Source organism: Topomyia yanbarensis, chromosome 1 (genome assembly GCF_030247195.1).
Source record: "Topomyia yanbarensis strain Yona2022 chromosome 1, ASM3024719v1, whole genome shotgun sequence".
Classification (NCBI taxonomy): Eukaryota; Metazoa; Arthropoda; class Insecta; order Diptera; family Culicidae; genus Topomyia; species Topomyia yanbarensis.
In genome coordinates, this window is record NC_080670.1 from 144,203,262 (window position 1) to 144,231,219 (window position 27,958).

A 27,958-nucleotide genomic window follows, 5' to 3' on the forward strand; every position below is an offset into this window, starting at 1 on the left:
GTTGATTGTTATGGTGATTGTTGTTAAGACCATTGTTGTTTCTATTGCAAATGCTGTTTCTGTTGTTGTTGTTGCTGTAACTGCTGTTTCTGTTTTCGTTGTGGTTGTTGTTATTTCTGTTGTAGTTGTTGTTGCTGTTTCTGTTGTAGTTGCTTATTCTGTGATTATTGTTGTTGTTGTTGTTGCTGCTGTTGTTACTGCTGTTTATGTTGTTGTTTCTGTTTCCGTTGTGGTCGTTATTGTTTATGTTGTGCCTGTTTCTATTGAAGTTGTTGGTGGTATCATTGGACTTGTAGCTGTTGTTTTTGTTGCTATTGTAGTTGTTTCTATTTTGGTTGTAGTTGTGATTATTGTTATTGTTGCACTTATTGCGGTTCCTGTTCTTATTGCGCTTGCTATCTTTGTTGTTGTAGTTGTTGTTGTTATTACTGTTGATATTGCTGTATCTTGTATCCTGTTTTCTTCTCGATTTTTTACTCTTTGCTGCTCTATCTTTCTCTTTTTGTTGTTTAATACGACGCTGTTTACGTAAGTCAAGTAAGTAAGTTTAAGGGTTTCAGCGTGGAAAAAACACTGCGAATTTTTTAGAACTTTGCGTGAAGCGAATTGATTAAAACTTTTGTAAATTGTGGTATCATTTCAATAACATTGTGTAATTCTTCTATGCAAAACTATCAAAAAACGACTCGGTGACGAAGCTTTTTGTAGAACGTCTCTGGAAAAAACATGATTTGCGGTGTTACCTGCCATTCAAAAACTAGTTACCCCATTTCTTTCAAACTTTGCATACACATTCTATGTAAAAGTATCTAACCTCTACGTTGAGTTTTTGAGATAATTTTCAATGAAACTCATTTTAAATAAAAATTACTATTTTTCACGAAAAATTCAGCCTTTTTGAGTAAACACCCCCTTAATTGAAAAATCATCTCGAAAACTCAACGTAATGTATTTTTAACATAGAATAGACATTTTAACTCTTATATAATTGCCATTTAAACTCTTATGTAATTGTGCAAAAAGTACCTAATGTTCGATAATGTTTTTTGAAGAAGGAAAATGGCTTAGACATGTGCGCTATTCTGCAAAATATTTATTAAGGTTTCATTCATAAAATCAAAATTTTCGTGTTTAAAGTGTCAAAGATGGTGTCCAAAAAGGTGGTTTTCTAGAAAAAATTTCCGAATCTGACATTTTCGTTTTCGAACCATATAATAATAATAACCCCCAATATACATGACGATTTGCCAATATTTGCCGATTTTTTTCAGCCGGCCAAATTGGAAAAATCTTGCGAAAAAACGATACTTTCTTTTCAAGTGGCCACCATTTTGTTTCTATAACGAATTTTTTCATGTTTTTTTATGTTGGTGCGCCTCTATGGAATGTAATCTGCACGATCTTTTTGGTTTTCTACTTGTAGACAACGAATTGCGACCTGTAACGTACCCGCTGATGAGGTCGGTTTTCAATATACCTTTTGCTGGAGCCGCCATTTTGGACGCCATTTTTGACACCTTACACTCGAAAATGTTGATTTTATAGATGAAGCCTTAATGAACATTTTGCAGAATAGTGCAGTGATTTTTTATGAATTTTTGAACATATTTTTTCCGTGTTTTATGTAATTAAGGGGTACCCTTTAGGCTGTGTCCGCCTTATGTACGCTTCCCCTATTATTATCAGAACTCCACCTTCAACTCACGTTAAATGCCGGTCTGGGGATGATGATGCACCCAAAAAAAAAAATGTCAAGCGCAACCTAAAGCATATTTTTTGTAGTCTGCAACCTGTAAGTGACAGCTAATTTTAAACGATGGCGTCTTAGCTTCCGTTCTTTGGAAATGGCGCGGTGGAGGTAAAGGCGTTGAAAGTGCTTATCATCATTTATGTTTTACGCCTTTGAAATCTGTCCTCTCGGTCCGATGCAATGTGTCGACGCTATGTTACGAGATTGACGTGCAATGACTTTTCGTTTCCGCACAACATTTCACTAAAGCAATTGATGCCTTTGATTGTTATATCTATTCTACTCACGGCTCACCTACGATTCACCCCTTTTCAATTTGAGTGATCAATCTCTCCCGTGTTGATTGATTTGAACCACCTTCGACACAACATGATTTTAAATGTGTTTACTTGAACACAGCGAGGCTTGAGATTATGTAGGGTGATGTGCCTATCATGGCAGTAGAGCCTATTGTGACCCTATTTCGTACCCCTTGGTTTCGAACCAAGTATATGAGATAATGACAATATCGATTGGCTGAATCAGGTGTGCAAAAATAAGCTCAAGTTATATTCTTCATTTGTTGTGCATATACGTATTCAGAACTATCCACTAAATCCATGCTAATCCGCCTCACACGCGTAGTGAACCGAAACAGGACTCAACGGCGCTTAGCAAAATAAACACTTACGAGCCAGCATTTACCGCCTCATATCTCGTTATTCCGGCACAAATATGCCATTCCGAATCAATTGAAAACAATAAACATACTTTTTTGATCAGCACAAATCAATCATCTGAGAATAAGGTCATCAATTTGAGCATTCAATTTCACTTTGAAGCTTATTTCGAATTTAAAAATAAAATATTCGAGTATCGGTACTTTACCGGTACTACCGTTACTGAGGGCTTCAGTATCGTAGTACCGGTTCTCGCCAAAAAGGGTCGGTACTGCGAACCCTAATACCTTTATTTTAGCTGGAGAACCTTTTTATGATTATTTCACTATAAATGCCCTCGTCAAACACTAGGATATGCCCAGTGTAATAGTAGGAAAATATTAAATATCGGAGTTCACATTATTGCCATTATTGCCGATACACTACCACAATCAAAACAAACTTTTTGCATCCATCATACAGAAAAGAATCACCAGTGAGGCCAAACCAAAACATGAACTTGAAAATATACTGTAATGCAATTTCATGTATAAGTAATCAATTATTTCAAGCTATTCAACTAATTGTTGATTGCAGATATTTTATTTTCATCTGCACATACAATTTGGATCGGGAGGAAGTAATGTGTGATGTGAAACTTTACGTTTCAGTTGTTAACTTTCGCATGTTACATTTCTTATAAAAGAAATGTATAGAATTCGCTTAAACTTTCAAAAAAATTTCCGAGGCCCGGAGGGCCGAGTCTTGTATACCAATCGACTCAGCTCGACGATTTGGGACAATGTCTGTGTGTGTGTGTCTGTGTGTGTATGTAACGGACAAACTCTCATTCGTGTTTCTCAGCAATGGCTGAATCGATCTTATCGAAACAAATTTTAAATGAAAGAACTATCAAACAGTAAGAACGCTTTTAATTTGTTTTTGATTCTGATGTTAAGTTTCCAAGATATGAGTGTTTGAATGTGTATAAATGGCGTTTTTTGCAGTTTTTTTTAAATTATCTGCCGGAATTGACAACATAGATTATTTATATATTTATACAATTTATATATTTTTAGGCAGCTTATACGAATACCTTTCGAACAAGCTATAGCTTGTTGAAATCGGACTATTATCAAAAGAGATATTTAACATTAAATGCGGACGAAAGATTTTTATCATTTCCCATTGCCAGAAATATGACCAAAAACATGTAATCTAAACGCCAAAACGGCTTATTTTAAGTCAATAGTATCTTCGGAGAATTTAATGGAGGCAATATGCCCTTTCTTTTGGTATTGTGCTTTTGCTGATTAATCTCCCTATGAGTGAGATATTTTCACAAATGTTATTGGAAGTGATTATATCGAAATGATGCCTTCATTTGTAGCTCTTACTTTTGCGAATAACTTTACTGAAGACTTTAAATATCTATTTTGAATACTTTAAAAGTTATGGCTTATTGTTTGTGGATTACCTTTTGTCGCCTATTTATTGTTCAATATAGTAATAATCCATTGAAATAAGCCAAACATTTTTACGATAAAACGAATTTTGTATTTCATTTTTCTATCTACAACCGCTAGAAATAATCACCGAGCACTTCCAAGTTGTCTGGAAGGAACTTGATAACTTATCAGTGCAAAAATGTTCATTTGTACGAACCTTCTGCCTGCAATTTTTCTAACTTATAACCATCGGATCGATCTGAAACATATCGGAAAATGAAAGCGAAGTTAATAACTCCAAGCAACGGCGTAGCCAAGAGAAGGTTTTGGGGTTTAACACCATACAACTCCCCCCCCCCCACCACACAAAAAAAATTGGATTGAAGTTGAAAATTTATTGATGCTGACAGATTTAATTCAATATTCTAATAACAATTATTTAATCCGTACATTGATAACCTGTTGTTGTAAACATCATGAGGACTTTTGATAAATTGTCAGAATGGGGTCCTGATATGTAACTGATCTATTGGTCTTGATTTCACAGTTGTCTAATAGCATCAATATCAAATTCCTGCCTGAAAACATTCCAATAGAAAATTCCAGAGTTCTGTAATCAATCATAATCCTCAGATTTCTTTCCAAATTGAGCTCGCTTTTGTAGAGATGCACTGTAATAAGGGTCTTTATTTAATAGGAAGCGAAGTTAAAATTGATTTAATGTCTATGAAACATAGAACTGCTCACCAAAAAATGCATAACTTTCAACATTTGCTAAAAATGTTTTTACCTTTCTCATTCACTCTAAAATTCGTCAATCTAATCCCGACCGGGAGGGCCGAGTGTCATATGCCAATCGACTCAGTTCGTCGAGATCGGAAAATGTCTGTGTGTATGTATGTGTGTATGTGGAAAAAATGTGACCTCTGTTAATCAGAGATGGCTGGATCGATTTGCACAAAGTTAGTTTCAAATGAAAGGTACAACCTTCCCATCGGCTGCAATTGATTTTTTTATTGATTGGACTTCCGGTTCCGGAGTTACGAGTTGAAGAGTGTAATCACACAGCAAATTCCCATATAAACTGAAATGAAAAATTTTCAAAATCAAATTTGTATTTTTGATGCCAAATGACTTTATAATGCATGAAACATTGACATTTGATGTAAACTCGAAAAAAATAATGTTTGACAAAAATTGATTTAATTTTTTAGACTTTGGTACATTTTTGCCTTTCTCATATAGAAAGATTATGCAATCAGTCTAAAAATCGTCAATCATACCGGGCCGGAGGGAGTATGCAGTGAAGGGTTGCTACTTTAAAATTAAAACTAGTTTAACTTGAAAATTTTCGGCAGGACCCGGACCTCCCGGATCTTACTATATGATACTGAAACATCGCTCGAAACCAGCGGCGGTCAAGCGATGTTTCAGTATCACATAGTATCTCAAGATCGTGGCTGTCGATCCATTGTATGTATGTGCAAATCGTACTGAACATGTAATATTCATTTCCACCATTGTATTGAACATAACCAGCCATGGAATCGTAGTCTGGACAAATGAGAAAAGCACAATTGCACCACTAGGTGGATTAAAACAGGTTTTTATTTTGGGAATGCGTCGAGTTGAGACAAAAACGTAATATGATTAATAACGAGGATAACACTTTCCGAATGTAGAGAGAAATTTATGAAAAATGGCGATTTCCATTCGACTCTAGCAGGTCCTGATCGATTTTGATGAGCATTTGATTTTTGTTGTATGACCGATTATATGTATAGGTCAAATGTTCAAAAACAGTAATTTAAGGTCAAGATAGCATAATTTTGAAACCGCCAATTTCGGAGGTTTAGCATCTTCGATGAGTTTTACAAACGTTAAACAGCGCATCATTTGATAAAATAATTTTGACGGAATATCGTCTAAGGAGTATTTATAGTGAATTTTCTCAGGTTAATATTCATGACTACAATAAAGTCTCAACAAATTCGCTAAAGACACGAACTCTGTTACTATTTTCTGAAAAATTAATTCTGCATAATTTTAAAACTTCAAAAATTACGGTTTCGGAATTATGCCGTTTGGACAGTAAGATCGATTTTCACCAAACTTCCACCAATTGTAAAATTGGTATTGTAAAAAAACGTAAGGGCGATACTTCAATGCTGATAGGTGGGACCGAAAAAGTAAACAATTGCCAAAGGGGCTATATACTATACATACTATCATTTTGTCAATTTCAATAGCAAACACAAATTTTAATTTAATAATTTCAAATACTTTATGAAGTTTTGGGTTTCGATCACTGAATCATGCAATCTAGGATGTAAAAAACACTACAGTTCTTAAATAGGAAATAAAACCAAAGGAAATATTCACTGTTGACTGTCTTTGAATGGTGTCACTGCTAGTATCGCTTTTTTCAAGAAAAAGCGTTGATTTCTTAGTTCTCAGTCGCGTTGGAAATTTGAGTACAGTATAAACTTCAAATCGGTTCAAAAAAAATTTCGATTTTTTTGGCTCAGTACAATATGTAACCCCTTTAGGAAAATTCAGTTTTCTCACCACAATACATTGATTGAGCAATTTAGATATTTTATTAACAAAGCATTAGCAACAATTCGTTTGTATGTCTATTTTATGGGCCATTTTTTCGCTTTCCCATTGATTTGGTTTGAGATTTCTAGCACTGATGTTGTCCTATGCTGATTTGAGCGATTCTGCCTGCCACTATCCCATGTAGTATGTGTTATAAAAAACATTGCGAAGCATCAAGTTCTAAATGTTCTCAAACGATATAATATCCGAAGAGAGTGATAAGAGTTATAAGAAATGTCTCATCACACTGTTAGGTGGATTAAAAGCGTTTTTTTTCCTGCGTACGCAATTCTGGGCGCTCTTCTACTAACAGCTGAAGAGTTTCTTTCATGTGCGTGATGTTTACGTTTGTTTTGATCGGCTGAAAAAAGCAGAATGATTCATATTACAAATCACGCGTTGGCGTCCATGATCTGGATACCTAGTTAGAATCGACGCTAATGGAATATGAGGCATTGCGTTTCAACTAGATTGTTTTTCGATGAGGTGGAAATCGGCACACCCATGAGGCGATAATTGGAACGTTCAGGTGGGAATAGATGCGCAGAACAGAACATTTATTTTCATTTATGCTGAAAATTGAGACAATTTTGCCAAATAAGCATTATACAGATGTTTAAGAAACAGTACCCTGTACTTTATTCTGAAAAAGGTTATAGGTAATATCGCTTATTTTAAAGTTGTTCAAAAAATAGTGCGACCCTCTCCATAATGGTGCCAAAATAGGCTCATCACCCTAGTTAAAGTTCCCTCTGATCACTCATAGAATCTAATTAATTTTTTGTTCTTTGTGCAATGCTGTGTTAGCAATGGCAGCGCTGCACGAAGCAGTGAAAGGAAAAATGAAAACAAGCGCACGTTGATAATTTTGTTTTGGAATCTGACAGAAAAATCCAATCAATACAAAGTACGACAGCAAGTTTCTATTTATTCAACAGAAGAAGGTTTCGCGTAAGTAATGGATTAGATTACAATTGTTTACGATACACCACAAATTGCCCCTGCGATAATTCATGTATACCTAGATAAACGTACTTACAGACACACACATTCATGTATACTGAGTATAAATATTCATGAATTTGAAATCATTTCGGAAATTGTTGCGGCATGGCGATTAAGTACAGTGCGCGAAATAAGTATACCGTACGCAATACATATCTTAACATAGGGTTACCAACCGTCCTTATTTTAAAGAACATGTCCTTATTTTCGTAGTTTTTGGAAAGCGTCCTTATTTTAATTCAAATGTCCTTATTTTTAGTCTCAAACCTTCGCATATACAGGGTGGCTCAACATGATGTTTTTTTTTTTAACAGGACATGTCATGATATTGTAGTTTAGTATTGTTTACCACCAAAGTATGCTCGCCATTTTCAAATTATTCAACTATATTTCGAAAATCAGCGATCTGTGAGAAATGTGTTTCGTGCACTCCGACCATAACATGGTCGACATAATCGGCCAACTGACTCCACTATTCGCCATACAATCAAAGAGTAAAAGTTGCAGTTCTCGTTATTGGATGATTAGCGAACAAATCGACCACATCCAGCACGCATTGAAAAAAACAGCGGCGGTGACATTCCCAAGCATTAGAAACCAACATTACTTGACTGATTAGCCAGATATGTACCACTTGAAATACTCGAATCCATCACCAAAAATTGGATCAGTCGAATGGATTACCTCAAGCGGTCAACATTTAAAAGAAATTGTTTTCGAACAATAAATGTTCTTTCGATTGACAAATAAACATTTCGCGATTTACTCCATTTACAGCAATTTTTGCTAGATCAGAAAACGTCATGATGAATTACCCTGTATTAAATTATTTAGATCAACTTTATTCCAAGAGAATCAATTTCAATTGTCAATTTCAAATACTTCCAGCCGATTCTTTTTGTTAATGAATAATCTCTGCGACTCATTCCAACCAAATATTCATTTACTCAGAAGTAACCAAAATTTGTTGGATAGCTCGATATGAGGTTTGGCCAAAGTGGTTGTCTTCGTTCAATATTGGCACTACACCGTTCCGATTTGTCTCGATCGAAATTCAACGTCTCAGTTCAACTGCTGGAAAATAAGCCAGAATCCCGACTTTTTCAGAATACTGGCTCAAGTGACAAATGATTCAGGCTCCAATTCCGAATAGATTTGTCAGGGATGTCCTTAATTTGCTCTCAGTCCATTTGGTAACCCTACTTAACATAATAGTTCTATGAACAGAATAAAAATGAAACAGATTTTTGTGTGATACATTGGATCAAAACAAATAAGATGGATCACATCTTGATTTTATTGCTATTCTTCTTTTCTTAAATAAACAAATTTTCAAATCACTCATAAGAAATAATTGTACCGTACAAATCCGAATCAACCACTATTATTCACAAATCAGACTTCAATTGATGACCGAATACTTTGTTCGTTCTCCTCGAGTTCTAATAACATCTTGTAAACATCGTGGCATTGAATCAACCAATGATTCCAGGACCAAGATGTCGATTTTTCCCATGCTTCTTGATTTTCTATATTTTCAACTAAAGTGCTGTACGGACTTTAGGTTTGTTCGCAAATATGTATATGCTGAGACTAAATCCGTCAAATGTTGTCTGTTGGGTTTAGATTGTAGGTCATTCCAAGACACCGATGGTTCGAGAAGCGAGCCGGGATTTTATTCGTATAGCGGAATGCATTGCGGAAGTATTTTAAAAGTTTTGTTTTGGTGTTTCGGATTCTCTTCGTCAGTAACTGACACCAACTTGGAACCTGTTAGATAAGTCAGACACTAAATCCAAAAAATCACACGTCTCGTGTGCAAGCCTAAACAATTGGCTTGTTTGGAGTGATGTTCAGGTAGTAAGCACAGTACAGTTCTGATTCGCTGATGATAATCCAAAATTAGTGTTTTCGTTTAAGAGCCAAACGCCTTGTACTATTAGCATCTTGCTGAAAAATTCAGGTTTCTCCCAACAAGTTATCGTTAAATTCAATCAGAACCTTCTCAATGAGGTCCATTTACTTTTCTGAATGTATTTTGTATGATATAGTGGAAATTGATGTCTTGTAGCGATAGTCAAACGCGACCAAAATCATAATAGAGAGAATCTGAACAAATCAGCCTCAGCTTCATCTAAATCAGTGGCGGTTTCAGGGGGAGGGCTCTGGGGGTTCGGACCCCTTAAATTTTTTAACATTTTGAGACATTTTAAAAATAGTTTCTATTTTAAATTCATTCTATACTCAGAATCAAATAAAATCAATTTTGGAGCCAAGCCCCAAAATTTATTTTATTCAAATGAGGTTATTACATATTACATACGTAATATTACAATGAACATTTCACAACCGATTTTTTTTTGGATCCGCCCTTCATTTAAATTTAATTTTATTTCGTCCCAAAATATGACTGATTTCAAATCATCCTTTCAAAACATATGGCGTTTCATGAAACCTGATGAATTGGAGGGATATTCAAAGTTTGGAATGAAAAATACTTCCCTTATAGAAAATATAAATATTAAATGATGTAATTTTTTATCAAACTTTGTGTGGACAAATCTACTCGACCAATAATTACTTTTTAATTACTCATATATCATCTACATACGTCTCCCAACCTTTGAACGGAGCGGATCGTTATATTTCACAGTGGTGTTCGGTGTGTAAATTTCAGTGATTCAAGGTCATCCTTTGTTCGTTCGTTAGCTGCCATTCTGCTGGTGCCGGCAGTAAATCCAGTACATTGTTTTCGTTGGTGCGGAACAATCGACGTTGTTTGCAGATAAGTTTTGCTTTATTTTTTTTCCTCGTTTGCTTTCTTTCCTTTTCCCTACTTTTACTCTACCTTGTAATCAAATAATAAGACACATTCCCGTTTATATAACGCTCTGCCCTCGTGCTTAAATGGCCGAGGGCGAAATACCATCTGATGTAATTATGGAAGTCCCTGATCCCCCTAATACTCGCATTGCTCCCCATATAAAGCAGTACCCAGAAGGTTCCTCTGGGCCATGGGTGGTATATTTTCGGATCGGAGAGAAACCGGTTAATATATTAAAACTTTCTCGAGATCTGACTGCTAATTACCCGGCCGTAACTCAGAAAACACGTGTTCGGGCAAACAAGATACGTGTTCTAGTGAGTGATCTCGGCCAGGCAAACGCAATTGCTTGCTGTGAGCGCTTTACGCGGGAATTTAAAGCGTACGTGCCTTGTGTGGCCTGTGAAATCGATGGGGTAGTGTCCGAACCGGGCCTGAAATGCGAAGAACTGTTGGAGCACGGGGTTGGCTGCTTTAAGGACCCCTCACTTGAACAGATTAAGATCTTGGAATGCAAACAATTGTATACCGCAAACACCGAGGGAGGTAAGACTACCTACTCTCTATCAGGCTCGATTCGGGTGACATTCGCCGGGTCCTCTCTTCCCAACTACATCCTCCTTGACAAGGTTCGCCTACCAGTTCGCCTGTTCGTACCGCGGGTCATGAACTGCAGCAATTGCAAGCAGTTGGGCCACACAGCCACATATTGTGGAAATTAGTCCAGTAGCGGACTAATGAAATTTTCTGACATAGTGGACTTAATTTTCACAGCTTTCAATGTTACTGATCCTCTTAAAAGCCTTCTGATACGTTTCCTCCCTATAGTGCAAACATTTTTGAAGCAGTTGACTACTAAATGGCCCCTCCTTGCAGCGATCGTATCCTTCGATGGCTAAGTCATCGAACGAGGTCACCGATTCGATCACTGTTCTACAGTGGAACAGCAGAAGTATCCTCCCGAAAATCGATTCCTTTAAATTTTTACTAAATAGTTTAAAATGTGATGCTTTCGCATTATGTGAAACTTGGTTAACTTCCGATATAAATCTCAACTTCCACGACTTTAATATAATTCGTCTGGATCGAGAAAACCCCTATGGAGGAGTACTTTTGGGGATCAAAAAGTGCTATTCTTTCAACCGAATTAACCTCCCTTCGACACCAGGCATTGAAATTGTCGCTTGTCAAGTTTTAATCAAAGGTAAAGACCTTTGCATTGCTTCCATCTACATTCCTCCTAGAGCCTCGGTAGGGCACCGAACGCTTTGTAATATCACGGAATCCTTACCGGCACCGCGGCTAGTTCTGGGAGACTTTAACTCGCACAGTACGGTATGGGGCTGTCTTCATGATGATAATAGATCAACATTAATCCAAGATCTTTGCGATAATTTCAACATGACCATCTTAAACACGGGAGAAATGACACGGATTCCTACACCACCAGTACGCGCGAGCGCGTTGGATTTGTCGTTTTGCTCGACATCGCTACAGTTAGATTGCATGTGGAAGGTGATCCCTGATCCCCACGGTAGCGATCATTTGCCTATCGTGATTTCAATTGCTAACGGTTCAAGACCATCGGAAACAATCAATGTCTCATATGACCTCACACGGAACATTGATTGGAAGAGTTACGCGACCACGATATCCGTTAAAATCGAATCCACTCAAGAACTTCCTCCGGAGGAAGAGTACAGGTTTTTGGCTGGCTTGATTCTCGACAGTGCGAATCAAGCTCAGACTAAACCAGTACCCAGCGCGAATACCCATGGACGGTCTCCCACCCTGTGGTGGGATAAAGAGTGCTCAGAGCTGTACGCGGAAAAGTCCACTGCATATAAGGCCTTCCGGGAAGACGGGTTACCCGCTAGCTATCAACAGTACGCGTCGTTAGAAAGGCGAATGAAGAGTCTAATGAAAGCCAAAAAACGCAGTTATTGGCGCCGGTTCGTCGACGGGTTAACGAGAGAAACAGCGATGAGCACTCTTTGGGGTACGGCTCGACGTATGCGTAACTGTAATAGTACCAACGAGAACGTGGAATATTCAAACCGTTGGATATTCGCTTTCGCCAAGAAGATCTGTCCGGACTCTGTCCCGGTACAGAAAACGTGCCGCGCCGCGTCTCCTCACGATACCGCGAACGAAACACCGTTTTCGATGGTGGAGTTCTCACTTGCTCTCTTATCGTGCAACAATAACGCCCCAGGGTTAGACAGAATCAAATTCAACTTGCTGAATAATCTGCCTGACTCTGCAAAAAGGCGCTTGTTGAATTTATTTAACAAGTTTCTTGAGGGTAACATTGTCCCTTATGAATGGAGGCAAGTGAAGGTCATCGCCATCCAAAAACCAGGAAAACCAGCCTCCGACCACAACTCGTATCGGCCGATTGCAATGCTGTCCTGTATTCGGAAGTTGTTCGAGAAAATGATCTTGTTTCGCCTCGACAATTGGGTTGAAGCAAATGGCTTACTGTCAGATACACAATTTGGCTTCCGCAAAGGCAAAGGGACGAACGATTGCCTTGCGTTGCTTTCTACAGAAATCCAAATGGCCTATGCTAACAAAGAGCAGATGGCATCAGTCTTCTTGGATATTAAGGGGGCTTTTGACTCAGTTTCTATCAACATTCTGTCAGAGAAGCTGCACCAGCATGGTCTTTCACCAATTTTAAATAACTTTTTGCTAAACCTGTTGTTTGAAAAGCACATGCACTTTTCGCATGGCGATTTAACAACATCGCGATCTAGCTACATGGGTCTTCCCCAGGGCTCATGTCTAAGTCCCCTGCTCTACAATTTTTACGTGAATGACATTGACGATTGTCTTGCCAATTCATGCACGCTAAGGCAACTTGCAGACGACGGGGTGGTCTCTGTTACAGGGCCCAAAGCTGCCGACTTGCAAGGACCATTACAAAATACCTTGGACAATTTGTCTGCTTGGGCTCTTCAGCTAGGTATTGAGTTCTCCACGGAGAAAACTGAGTTAGTTGTTTTTTCTAGGAAGCGTGAGCCGGCGCAACTCCAGTTTTTATTAATGGGTGCAACGATCAACCAGGTTTTCACATTTAAATATCTCGGGGTCTGGTTCGACTCTAAAGGTACCTGGGGATGTCACATTAGGTATCTGAAACAGAAATACCAACAAAGGATCAATTTTCTCCGAACAATAACTGGAACATGGTGGGGTGCTCACCCAGGAGACCTGATCAGGTTGTACCAAACAACGATATTGTCGGTGATGGAGTACGGGTGTTTCTGTTTCCGATCCGCTGCGAACATACACTTCATCAAACTGGAGAGAATCCAGTACCGTTGCTTGCGCATTGCCTTGGGTTGCATGCACTCGACCCATACGATGAGTCTTGAAGTGCTGGCGGGCGTTCTTCTGCTAAAAAATCGATTTTGGGAACTCTCATATCGATTGCTCATCCGATGCGACATTATGAACCCGTTGGTGATTGAAAACTTCGAGAGGCTCGTCGAGCTTAATTCTCAAACCCGATTTATGGCCTTGTACTTCGACTACATGGCACAGAGCATTAATCCTTCTTCATATACTCCCAACCGTGTCCGTTTCCTAGATACTTCTGATTCTACTGTATTCTTCGACACATACATGAAGGAAGAGATTCGTGGAATCCCGGACCATATACGCCCGCAGGTGATCCCCAATATATTTTATAATAAATTCCGAGAAGTCGACTGCGACAAAATGTTTTACACTGACGGATCAAATCTCGATGGGTCCACTGGCTTCGGTATCTTCAACAATACTATCACCGCTTCATTCAAGCTCAATGATCCCGCTTCAGTTTACGTCGCGGAGTTAGCTGCAATTCAGTACACCCTTGGGATCATCGACACTCTGCCCACAGATCACTACTTCATCGTTTCGGACAGCCTCAGCCTTACAGACACACACATTCATGTATACTGAGTATAAATATTCATGAATTTGAAATCATTTCGGAAATTGTTGCGGCATGGCGATTAAGTACAGTGCGCGAAATAAGTATACCGTACGCAATACATATCTTAACATAGGGTTACCAACCGTCCTTATTTTAAAGAACATGTCCTTATTTTCGTAGTTTTTGGAAAGCGTCCTTATTTTAATTCAAATGTCCTTATTTTTAGTCTCAAACCTTCGCATATACAGGGTGGCTCAACATGATGTTTTTTTTTTAACAGGACATGTCATGATATTGTAGTTTAGTATTGTTTACCACCAAAGTATGCTCGCCATTTTCAAATTATTCAACTATATTTCGAAAATCAGCGATCTGTGAGAAATGTGTTTCGTGCACTCCGACCATAACATGGTCGACATAATCGGCCAACTGACTCCACTATTCGCCATACAATCAAAGAGTAAAAGTTGCAGTTCTCGTTATTGGATGATTAGCGAACAAATCGACCACATCCAGCACGCATTGAAAAAAACAGCGGCGGTGACATTCCCAAGCATTAGAAACCAACATTACTTGACTGATTAGCCAGATATGTACCACTTGAAATACTCGAATCCATCACCAAAAATTGGATCAGTCGAATGGATTACCTCAAGCGGTCAACATTTAAAAGAAATTGTTTTCGAACAATAAATGTTCTTTCGATTGACAAATAAACATTTCGCGATTTACTCCATTTACAGCAATTTTTGCTAGATCAGAAAACGTCATGATGAATTACCCTGTATTAAATTATTTAGATCAACTTTATTCCAAGAGAATCAATTTCAATTGTCAATTTCAAATACTTCCAGCCGATTCTTTTTGTTAATGAATAATCTCTGCGACTCATTCCAACCAAATATTCATTTACTCAGAAGTAACCAAAATTTGTTGGATAGCTCGATATGAGGTTTGGCCAAAGTGGTTGTCTTCGTTCAATATTGGCACTACACCGTTCCGATTTGTCTCGATCGAAATTCAACGTCTCAGTTCAACTGCTGGAAAATAAGCCAGAATCCCGACTTTTTCAGAATACTGGCTCAAGTGACAAATGATTCAGGCTCCAATTCCGAATAGATTTGTCAGGGATGTCCTTAATTTGCTCTCAGTCCATTTGGTAACCCTACTTAACATAATAGTTCTATGAACAGAATAAAAATGAAACAGATTTTTGTGTGATACATTGGATCAAAACAAATAAGATGGATCACATCTTGATTTTATTGCTATTCTTCTTTTCTTAAATAAACAAATTTTCAAATCACTCATAAGAAATAATTGTACCGTACAAATCCGAATCAACCACTATTATTCACAAATCAGACTTCAATTGATGACCGAATACTTTGTTCGTTCTCCTCGAGTTCTAATAACATCTTGTAAACATCGTGGCATTGAATCAACCAATGATTCCAGGACCAAGATGTCGATTTTTCCCATGCTTCTTGATTTTCTATATTTTCAACTAAAGTGCTGTACGGACTTTAGGTTTGTTCGCAAATATGTATATGCTGAGACTAAATCCGTCAAATGTTGTCTGTTGGGTTTAGATTGTAGGTCATTCCAAGACACCGATGGTTCGAGAAGCGAGCCGGGATTTTATTCGTATAGCGGAATGCATTGCGGAAGTATTTTAAAAGTTTTGTTTTGGTGTTTCGGATTCTCTTCGTCAGTAACTGACACCAACTTGGAACCTGTTAGATAAGTCAGACACTAAATCCAAAAAATCACACGTCTCGTGTGCAAGCCTAAACAATTGGCTTGTTTGGAGTGATGTTCAGGTAGTAAGCACAGTACAGTTCTGATTCGCTGATGATAATCCAAAATTAGTGTTTTCGTTTAAGAGCCAAACGCCTTGTACTATTAGCATCTTGCTGAAAAATTCAGGTTTCTCCCAACAAGTTATCGTTAAATTCAATCAGAACCTTCTCAATGAGGTCCATTTACTTTTCTGAATGTATTTTGTATGATATAGTGGAAATTGATGTCTTGTAGCGATAGTCAAACGCGACCAAAATCATAATAGAGAGAATCTGAACAAATCAGCCTCAGCTTCATCTAAATCAGTGGCGGTTTCAGGGGGAGGGCTCTGGGGGTTCGGACCCCTTAAATTTTTTAACATTTTGAGACATTTTAAAAATAGTTTCTATTTTAAATTCATTCTATACTCAGAATCAAATAAAATCAATTTTGGAGCCAAGCCCCAAAATTTATTTTATTCAAATGAGGTTATTACATATTACATACGTAATATTACAATGAACATTTCACAACCGATTTTTTTTTGGATCCGCCCTTCATTTAAATTTAATTTTATTTCGTCCCAAAATATGACTGATTTCAAATCATCCTTTCAAAACATATGGCGTTTCATGAAACCTGATGAATTGGAGGGATATTCAAAGTTTGGAATGAAAAATACTTCCCTTATAGAAAATATAAATATTAAATGATGTAATTTTTTATCAAACTTTGTGTGGACAAATCTACTCGACCAATAATTACTTTTTAATTACTCATATATCATCTACATACGTCTCCCAACCTTTGAACGGAGCGGATCGTTATATTTCACAGTGGTGTTCGGTGTGTAAATTTCAGTGATTCAAGGTCATCCTTTGTTCGTTCGTTAGCTGCCATTCTGCTGGTGCCGGCAGTAAATCCAGTACATTGTTTTCGTTGGTGCGGAACAATCGACGTTGTTTGCAGATAAGTTTTGCTTTATTTTTTTTCCTCGTTTGCTTTCTTTCCTTTTCCCTACTTTTACTCTACCTTGTAATCAAATAATAAGACACATTCCCGTTTATATAACGCTCTGCCCTCGTGCTTAAATGGCCGAGGGCGAAATACCATCTGATGTAATTATGGAAGTCCCTGATCCCCCTAATACTCGCATTGCTCCCCATATAAAGCAGTACCCAGAAGGTTCCTCTGGGCCATGGGTGGTATATTTTCGGATCGGAGAGAAACCGGTTAATATATTAAAACTTTCTCGAGATCTGACTGCTAATTACCCGGCCGTAACTCAGAAAACACGTGTTCGGGCAAACAAGATACGTGTTCTAGTGAGTGATCTCGGCCAGGCAAACGCAATTGCTTGCTGTGAGCGCTTTACGCGGGAATTTAAAGCGTACGTGCCTTGTGTGGCCTGTGAAATCGATGGGGTAGTGTCCGAACCGGGCCTGAAATGCGAAGAACTGTTGGAGCACGGGGTTGGCTGCTTTAAGGACCCCTCACTTGAACAGATTAAGATCTTGGAATGCAAACAATTGTATACCGCAAACACCGAGGGAGGTAAGACTACCTACTCTCTATCAGGCTCGATTCGGGTGACATTCGCCGGGTCCTCTCTTCCCAACTACATCCTCCTTGACAAGGTTCGCCTACCAGTTCGCCTGTTCGTACCGCGGGTCATGAACTGCAGCAATTGCAAGCAGTTGGGCCACACAGCCACATATTGTGGAAATTAGTCCAGTAGCGGACTAATGAAATTTTCTGACATAGTGGACTTAATTTTCACAGCTTTCAATGTTACTGATCCTCTTAAAAGCCTTCTGATACGTTTCCTCCCTATAGTGCAAACATTTTTGAAGCAGTTGACTACTAAATGGCCCCTCCTTGCAGCGATCGTATCCTTCGATGGCTAAGTCATCGAACGAGGTCACCGATTCGATCACTGTTCTACAGTGGAACAGCAGAAGTATCCTCCCGAAAATCGATTCCTTTAAATTTTTACTAAATAGTTTAAAATGTGATGCTTTCGCATTATGTGAAACTTGGTTAACTTCCGATATAAATCTCAACTTCCACGACTTTAATATAATTCGTCTGGATCGAGAAAACCCCTATGGAGGAGTACTTTTGGGGATCAAAAAGTGCTATTCTTTCAACCGAATTAACCTCCCTTCGACACCAGGCATTGAAATTGTCGCTTGTCAAGTTTTAATCAAAGGTAAAGACCTTTGCATTGCTTCCATCTACATTCCTCCTAGAGCCTCGGTAGGGCACCGAACGCTTTGTAATATCACGGAATCCTTACCGGCACCGCGGCTAGTTCTGGGAGACTTTAACTCGCACAGTACGGTATGGGGCTGTCTTCATGATGATAATAGATCAACATTAATCCAAGATCTTTGCGATAATTTCAACATGACCATCTTAAACACGGGAGAAATGACACGGATTCCTACACCACCAGTACGCGCGAGCGCGTTGGATTTGTCGTTTTGCTCGACATCGCTACAGTTAGATTGCATGTGGAAGGTGATCCCTGATCCCCACGGTAGCGATCATTTGCCTATCGTGATTTCAATTGCTAACGGTTCAAGACCATCGGAAACAATCAATGTCTCATATGACCTCACACGGAACATTGATTGGAAGAGTTACGCGACCACGATATCCGTTAAAATCGAATCCACTCAAGAACTTCCTCCGGAGGAAGAGTACAGGTTTTTGGCTGGCTTGATTCTCGACAGTGCGAATCAAGCTCAGACTAAACCAGTACCCAGCGCGAATACCCATGGACGGTCTCCCACCCTGTGGTGGGATAAAGAGTGCTCAGAGCTGTACGCGGAAAAGTCCACTGCATATAAGGCCTTCCGGGAAGACGGGTTACCCGCTAGCTATCAACAGTACGCGTCGTTAGAAAGGCGAATGAAGAGTCTAATGAAAGCCAAAAAACGCAGTTATTGGCGCCGGTTCGTCGACGGGTTAACGAGAGAAACAGCGATGAGCACTCTTTGGGGTACGGCTCGACGTATGCGTAACTGTAATAGTACCAACGAGAACGTGGAATATTCAAACCGTTGGATATTCGCTTTCGCCAAGAAGATCTGTCCGGACTCTGTCCCGGTACAGAAAACGTGCCGCGCCGCGTCTCCTCACGATACCGCGAACGAAACACCGTTTTCGATGGTGGAGTTCTCACTTGCTCTCTTATCGTGCAACAATAACGCCCCAGGGTTAGACAGAATCAAATTCAACTTGCTGAATAATCTGCCTGACTCTGCAAAAAGGCGCTTGTTGAATTTATTTAACAAGTTTCTTGAGGGTAACATTGTCCCTTATGAATGGAGGCAAGTGAAGGTCATCGCCATCCAAAAACCAGGAAAACCAGCCTCCGACCACAACTCGTATCGGCCGATTGCAATGCTGTCCTGTATTCGGAAGTTGTTCGAGAAAATGATCTTGTTTCGCCTCGACAATTGGGTTGAAGCAAATGGCTTACTGTCAGATACACAATTTGGCTTCCGCAAAGGCAAAGGGACGAACGATTGCCTTGCGTTGCTTTCTACAGAAATCCAAATGGCCTATGCTAACAAAGAGCAGATGGCATCAGTCTTCTTGGATATTAAGGGGGCTTTTGACTCAGTTTCTATCAACATTCTGTCAGAGAAGCTGCACCAGCATGGTCTTTCACCAATTTTAAATAACTTTTTGCTAAACCTGTTGTTTGAAAAGCACATGCACTTTTCGCATGGCGATTTAACAACATCGCGATCTAGCTACATGGGTCTTCCCCAGGGCTCATGTCTAAGTCCCCTGCTCTACAATTTTTACGTGAATGACATTGACGATTGTCTTGCCAATTCATGCACGCTAAGGCAACTTGCAGACGACGGGGTGGTCTCTGTTACAGGGCCCAAAGCTGCCGACTTGCAAGGACCATTACAAAATACCTTGGACAATTTGTCTGCTTGGGCTCTTCAGCTAGGTATTGAGTTCTCCACGGAGAAAACTGAGTTAGTTGTTTTTTCTAGGAAGCGTGAGCCGGCGCAACTCCAGTTTTTATTAATGGGTGCAACGATCAACCAGGTTTTCACATTTAAATATCTCGGGGTCTGGTTCGACTCTAAAGGTACCTGGGGATGTCACATTAGGTATCTGAAACAGAAATACCAACAAAGGATCAATTTTCTCCGAACAATAACTGGAACATGGTGGGGTGCTCACCCAGGAGACCTGATCAGGTTGTACCAAACAACGATATTGTCGGTGATGGAGTACGGGTGTTTCTGTTTCCGATCCGCTGCGAACATACACTTCATCAAACTGGAGAGAATCCAGTACCGTTGCTTGCGCATTGCCTTGGGTTGCATGCACTCGACCCATACGATGAGTCTTGAAGTGCTGGCGGGCGTTCTTCTGCTAAAAAATCGATTTTGGGAACTCTCATATCGATTGCTCATCCGATGCGACATTATGAACCCGTTGGTGATTGAAAACTTCGAGAGGCTCGTCGAGCTTAATTCTCAAACCCGATTTATGGCCTTGTACTTCGACTACATGGCACAGAGCATTAATCCTTCTTCATATACTCCCAACCGTGTCCGTTTCCTAGATACTTCTGATTCTACTGTATTCTTCGACACATACATGAAGGAAGAGATTCGTGGAATCCCGGACCATATACGCCCGCAGGTGATCCCCAATATATTTTATAATAAATTCCGAGAAGTCGACTGCGACAAAATGTTTTACACTGACGGATCAAATCTCGATGGGTCCACTGGCTTCGGTATCTTCAACAATACTATCACCGCTTCATTCAAGCTCAATGATCCCGCTTCAGTTTACGTCGCGGAGTTAGCTGCAATTCAGTACACCCTTGGGATCATCGACACTCTGCCCACAGATCACTACTTCATCGTTTCGGACAGCCTCAGCTCTATCGAGGCTCTTCGTGTGGTGAAGCCTAAAAAGCAATTCCCGTATTTTCTGGGGAAGATACAGGAGTCCTTGTGTACGTTATCTGAAAAATCTTATCAGATTACCTTTGTTTGGGTCCCCTCTCATTGTTCTATCCCGGGCAATGAAAAGGCCGACTCATTAGCAAAGGTTAGCGCATTAAATGGTGACATATACGAAAGACCAATCTGCTTCAACGAATTTTTTAGTATTTGTCGTCAGAGGACGCTCAACAGTTGGCAAACCTCGTGGAGCAATGGGGAATTTGGACGATGGCTACATTCGATTATCCCAAAGGTATCAACGAAGCCTTGGTTCGGGGGGATGGATGTGGGTCGGGATTTTATTCGTGTAATGTCCCGACTTATGTCCAATCACTACACCATGGATGCGCATTTGCGGCGTATTGGGCTTGCGGAGAGTAGTCTGTGCGCTTGTGACGAGGGCTATCACGACATCGAACACGTTGTCTGGGTATGCGCCGGGTATTGTGACGCCAGGTCTCAGTTAAAGGAATCCCTTCGGGCCCGAGGTAGACCACCCAATGTACCAGTCCGAGATATGCTGGCAACTCGTGATTTACCCTATATGTCCCTTATTTATACCTTCATAAAAACGATAAATATCCCAATTTAGCCCCTCTCTTTTATTTCTCGTTTTTAGAGTTTCCTCCTGCCTTGTGGAACCGATCAGCTCCAGACTGCCACTATGTAACCGCCGTCGCCCTTACCACTACGCCTGCATAGAAGGAAACTGAAGCGAGAGCGACTCGAGGTCCGATGACTTTTGAAGGATTCCCCGCGGGTCCGAAGAATACCATCCGCCAATCCGGTACTCGACGACTTACTAGGCTGAGGCGCAAATTTGTTTCGCTGATCCCCCCCCCCCCCCGGTTCGAGCGAAAGTTGCCAGTTTTGCTCTTCTTTCCCTGTCTCTCCCCTGTCCTTGATACAATTGCTGCTACATTGATGCGGAAATAAGCCACCCTCTGAATATCTTGACCAAGCATAAGTTTTAGTTAAAAAAATTCAAATTAGTATTCTGTATTCCTAGTTTTAAGATAGCTATAATTTTTACTCTTTATTGAAACTCTTGTCCTCCATCTTGTAAATAGAATTGAATCCCTAGTTTTAAGATTTCTGTGAAATTTCTCATAAATATTTGTTCCCCCTTTTGTGTACTAAACTATATTGTTAGTTTTGAGATAACCGTAAAATATTTCGTAAAATACTATTACTCCCCCTCTTGTATATCAAAGTGAATCCCTTGTTTTAAATTTTTTCATAAAAAAATCTTTTGGCCCTCTCTTGTATATTGAATCTTATTTCTAGTCTTAAGATAGCTGTAAATTTTCTTTTCCTTTGTAAAAAAAAATATTTCAACATTGTAACCTCCTAGTTTTAAGATATCCAAAATGTAAAAACAAAAGTATTTGGCACCGCCAAGCTAACGCATTTGTGCCTATCAAATAAACGAAATGAATAAAAAAAAAATATCATCTTATTTCTTATGAAGTAGTGAACTGGTTTTACATGAATCGGAACATTGGAATAGTTATTACTAACGTTTGCACGGCATTTTACACAATAACTAATGTTGGGGAGACTTGGCCAAGATTTTTTGGGGAGACTTGACCAAGTGGAAATAAGCTGAAGAAAGATTTAAAAAAAATCTGATATTTACTATGCTGTAGTACCTACTGTTAATGTTGAACACGTCACAAAAATCCCACATCAAACATCAGTCTATATCTTTTAGTACTAGTAAACATAGCTAGCAGTAATATGGCTGAATACGTGACGTGCGAACAATTGAACATGCAATGTAATCAGTACAGTTAATCCTTAAAAGGAAGTGCATAAAAAATCGAAATTTATGAAATGCAATCCCTTTATATTTTTTTCTGGTACTTAAGGGTCTCGACAATATGTAAAAATATAAAGACAGCATGTTTTATGTCTTAATTTATTGCTTTGATTTTACAAAATTCTCTTGGTCAAGTCTCCCCAGGCCTTGGTCAAGTCTCCCCCCTTGACCAAAAACTTCATCTCTGAAAAACTTTTATAACTTTGGAAAAAGTAAACCAAAAATTCTGCAAAAAATCATGAATATGCACAATACTGTTGCACACTATGGTTAAATGAGTTTTGATGGATTGAAAACATTTTGAGACATTTACTTAGGTTTAACTGAAAACCTGGTCAAGTCTCCCCATGTTAGGAACCTGGATTTTTCAGCATGATTTAATCTATTTATCAGTGTGTATTTGAAAATGGATGACAATTCGACAGAGCACTTCAGCTGAAATAGTAATTCAAGAAACATGGGAATTGCAGAACGCCTCGGTCCTAGAATCATTGGTTGATTCAATGCCACGGCATCTAGAAGATGTTATTAGAGCTCGAGGAGGACGCACAAAGTATTCGGTCTCCAACTGAAGTCTGATTTGTGAATGATAGTAGGTGATTCGCATTTGTATGGTATAAATATGTCTTATGAGTTATTGGCAAATTAATTCATTTAAAAATAAGAAACATAGCAATAAAGTCAAGACATTATCCATGTGACTTGTTTCGGATCGGTTTTCATTATACACAAATGAGCGACCGAAAATAAAAGTCGCAAGGACACAACATGCTTCGTAAAACCCGTTTCAAATATATTAGAATACAAAAACCGGATATAAATTTCAAGCATAAAATCGGGCTGGGACTTTCCTTTGTAAGAATCGGATAAAAAAATCTTCAGTAAAAAACCCGGAAAAAATATAACCGATTCTTACAAAGTAGTTTTTGTTAGCCGACCTTTAATATTGAACATCAAGATATACGGATGCTCCTACGAGCAATTTATTTATTTTTAACCGAATTTTATACTGGAGGTTCATCCTTGCCGTGTTTAACGGGTGAGAACTTTTTAAGCGATTCTTATACTGATGGATTTCTGTCCGATTTTTATGCTTTTAAGTTTATTTCCGATTTTTATACTCTAATATGTTTGAAGCGGGTTTTGCGAAGCATGTTCTATTCTTGCGACTTTTATTTTCGGTCGCTCAAATGTATGTCACTTTCATTTAGTCGGTGTTAAGTCAGACCGAATAAAGTGACATTGTATTGATTTCGAGAGAAACAAGTTGAAAGTTTTAAGCGCATCATTCTTTACGTTATAATTTTAAATAATTTTTTACCATAGCTCTTGCTTCCAAATCTGGTGAAAGTCGAACTTAACAGATGAAATTATTCAATGCTATAATTATCTTACTTTTTAAGACTTTGCGATTTCGTGCGCTCTGACCTAACACCGTCCATTTGGATCATAGAACTACTTCTCTAAATTTTTAATTTTGTACGGTATATTTATTTCGCGCACTGTAGGGGTGACCGGGGCCGAAGGGGCAGGTTGACAGAGTGCCTTTTATGAAATGGCTATTATGCGCAGTAGCGACATCTATAGTGATTTTGGTGGGGTATTAGGTCACCAATGTACCGACGTAATTTCAGGTGTTTTGGTGGTGTTGGTTTGTACAGGAGCATGTTTATTCTTTCTTTTTTCGGCACTGGTGAGTAAATTTCTGTTTCTGAAAAATAATATGTGTAACGCGAATCAATTTACATCCGATTTTCAATAACTTTCTACTGCTGGAAAGAGTATTCAAAACCCAACAAAATGGTATAACGGTTACCAGTGTAACCTTATATTTGTTTGTGTAAATCGTGATTGTTCTCGAAAATATACATTGGGGTAGGTTGGCCGAGTTCTATGCGGGGCTAGTTGGCCGAGTTGTAAATTTAGTGTAGAATAATGTGCACTTTGATATTTGTGAAATGCCAACCTTCTTCAAAGCAAAATTTGATATTATCCTAATATTGATGATTATAAGGAAAAATATACACGAGAAATAAGTAATAAAAATAATTTAAAATTATTACCAAATGGAAATAAGAGATTACAATCTTTAAAAGTCGGAAATTGTTTATAAAAAAGTTGATTCCGATATTTTATGAATTAAATGCCAAGCTGGTTTCAGAGTCCTTCAATCCTGAAATTTTTCCTCGTTCGGAGTTTCTGGCAGTATTTGTCACAGATCGACCCAACCCCGAACAAAACTCGTCCATTAGCATAGAACCTGCTACAGATGTAAGCCTCTCTGAAGACGTCAAACCTCTTCCCAAGGCGAGTGCACGAGCTGATTCGAAGAAGTGGCAAAGTCGTAAACGCCGATCGACTCAAATTTTGACCGATTCCCAAATAAAAGCTGTATTGGATGAGCAGAAAAATGAAATCAAACGTAACCGTACGCTGGCGGTGGAAAAAATCAGCGAGAGCTGGTAAAAAGTTCACTAAAGCTGCCAAAAAGGTTAAAAAGACTAAGAAGTGAAGAGTGGATTTAATTTTCCTTACCTATATACGAATAAACGATGTTTTTTGAATGAAACGTTTTCCACTGATACATTTGACGTGTTTAACTTATTTGACCAAACTTGGGGTAGGTTGGCCGATTTTTCTTTCCACATTTGTTTGCTAATAACTTTTTCCCTGATTTTTTGTCATGAATTAAAAAAAATTACATACGTGCTCAAGGGTTGTATCTTCATGACAGCACAAACCGGTTTTCAAAAAGTCTAACCAGAATGAGTAGAGAAATTCCGAAAGCAAAACTCGGCCAACCAGCCCCGGTCTCCCCTATGCTCTATTTTATAAGAACAAAATGCGCTATTCCCCATATTATTTTGGTTATTTAATAGTCTTTAATTTAATAGTATTATCTATTGAAAGTAGAATAGAGAGCGAGGAAAATGCAAAGAGTACATTGCGCTTTCCGCTACATGGAAAGATTGACCGCTCATCAAATATTCCCAATCAACAATCAAGTCAATTTTCTTATGATTCTCAGTAATTTTTTCCCTTCATTTCCAGACCACGCAATCAGGATTTTGCATAACTTTGGAGTTTTAATTGACTCCGGCTGACGACATTCCCATCCCCAAGCACAAGTTGTTGTTTCCCATCCTCAACGGTTTCTATTGGAAAAAAAACTAGTAGCAGCGGCACACGAAGAAAAAAGTTTCTAAGTCATCAATTTGGAAAGTGAAAAGAAAGAATAATAAGGCTCGAGTGATGGCAACACCCGGTGCAAAGATTCGAAGCGCATTGAGCCTTCTGCCGACGGTCATCTTATTTTGCAGTTTGTTCGGGAACAGTGTTCAAAGTTGCCTTAATGGAGGAATCCTGCTGAGTGAGTATAATAAATTTTAATTACCCATAATGGACCAGAAGCGCAGCGAATGGATATTCTGTTAAAACCTTATCGCACGGGTTCCTTCCGCTTGTTTCAGCTGACCTAAAGTAAACTTGTACTGAAGTCTCTCCCCACAATCAGTTTATCTAGCTTTCTGCATTAATAAAGTGTAATTTATAAAATCCAAAGTAGTACAAGTTGGTTTTAATATTCAGATCGCCGCAAATTGAACTAATCAAAAAGTCAATCAATTTACCAACGAAGGAAGACTCTACCTTTGGTCACCGTAATTTCAATCGTCCAATTTAGGCAAGATGCAAGAGATGCAGGATATAAAACATGGCAGAGTCCTTTTTGAAATGATATATAGGAGGGTAATGAGCCTATTTTTGCCCGGATTTTATTACCACCCTACCCATTTGAAACTGTCGATTGAATACAGTTAGAATGACTCCACGAAACGTGTGTATCCGTATTACTCCTATTCTTCTTATAACTCAAGTGTGAAGATAAAGGCAAACAGCCTTTATCTAATGTATTAATGTCTAATGTATTAATTCTTATATAAAAAGTCTGGGGAATCGATTTAAGATAGTTGCAAAGCCCGCACGAAAACTTTGCTTCCGTTTTACCGCAGTTCCCATTTCTGTGGTTCGAAGTTAATCATTACTTTACATTTCAGAATAGGCTGAATACGGCATATTAAAATAATATTTGTTATTTAATTCGCGAAATAAATAACAGGAAGTTAGTCAAAAAAATTCAAACGGGCCGCCCAAATTAGGTGAAATCGCAATTTCGATGCAAGATAGAATTTTTCGGTATTCAGATGGGACTCGGGAAAAAATTCACCTTAATATTGACATTTGAAGTTTTTTGCACGCTTATTTTGCAAAATTTACTGCGGGCGACCTTATTGACCGATTGTAACGAGCTAACCAGCAATAAAATTGTCATAAAACATAGATTGATCGTGATCCGATCTGACAAGTTACAATTGTTTCTAACAAAATCAAATAAAAACATGTTCTGCACCTGACATTTCTTACACATTGTTATATTATACATTAATTGTATTATTCATTAGTTTGCCGAGCACACGCAAAGCTGACAAGCAACTAGATGAAACATAAGCACAGTTTCGAGTCCTGCACGAATAACACTTCGAATAAACTGAATAAATTAAAGAAAAATAAAAAAACAAAAAAAATTTAAAATAATTATGAAGCAAAATAAATCATAATATGGATAGAATGATTAATATAAATCGAATTAATAAAATAAATCAAATTAGCTCAGTGGCGTAGCCAGGGGGGGGGGGGGGGGGTTTGGGGGTTAAACCCCCCCCCCCCAAACCAAAATTAATTGGATTGAAAAAAAATTGATGCTGACGAATTTAATTTAATATTCCACAAAATATTTTTGGAAAAATATTCTCTGATCACTACATTGAGAACTGTGTTTAAAGCGTCATGAGAACTTTTGGAAAATTGTGGGAAGGGGATCATGTAACTTATCTCTTAGCCAAAATCCCACAGTTGTCAAATTACTTCAATGTAAAATAAAATAACTGTCTGAATTATTATGAGCTCATTTTTGGAAAGATGCTTCAAAATATGGATAGAGACAATTTTTCGAATGGGAATCTAAATTTGAATAGGTTGATTGCATATAAAACATAAGCTTGTTTACTGAAAACTTGCATACATTTCAACATTTGCTGAAAATGTATTTTTTTAGATTGTGTAGAGTTTAGACAACAATTCAATATAGTTAACAACAAGAATAACATTTCA

General features: G+C 38.5%; 1 protein-coding gene across 3 annotated transcripts in view; it reads left to right on the forward strand.

Annotated features, from left to right (window-relative positions):
• Nucleotides 1-27,958, forward strand: part of LOC131676155 (scoloptoxin SSD558) — a 431,501-nt gene that overhangs the window by 370,821 nt on the left and 32,722 nt on the right. For all 3 annotated transcript variants that reach the window (XM_058955285.1, XM_058955277.1, XM_058955291.1), the window contains exon 2: nucleotides 25,841-26,159. In XM_058955285.1, coding sequence (XP_058811268.1) covers nucleotides 26,042-26,159 — 118 coding nt within the window. In that variant the 5' untranslated portion in view covers nucleotides 25,841-26,041. The remainder of the gene's footprint in view (nucleotides 1-25,840; nucleotides 26,160-27,958) is intronic.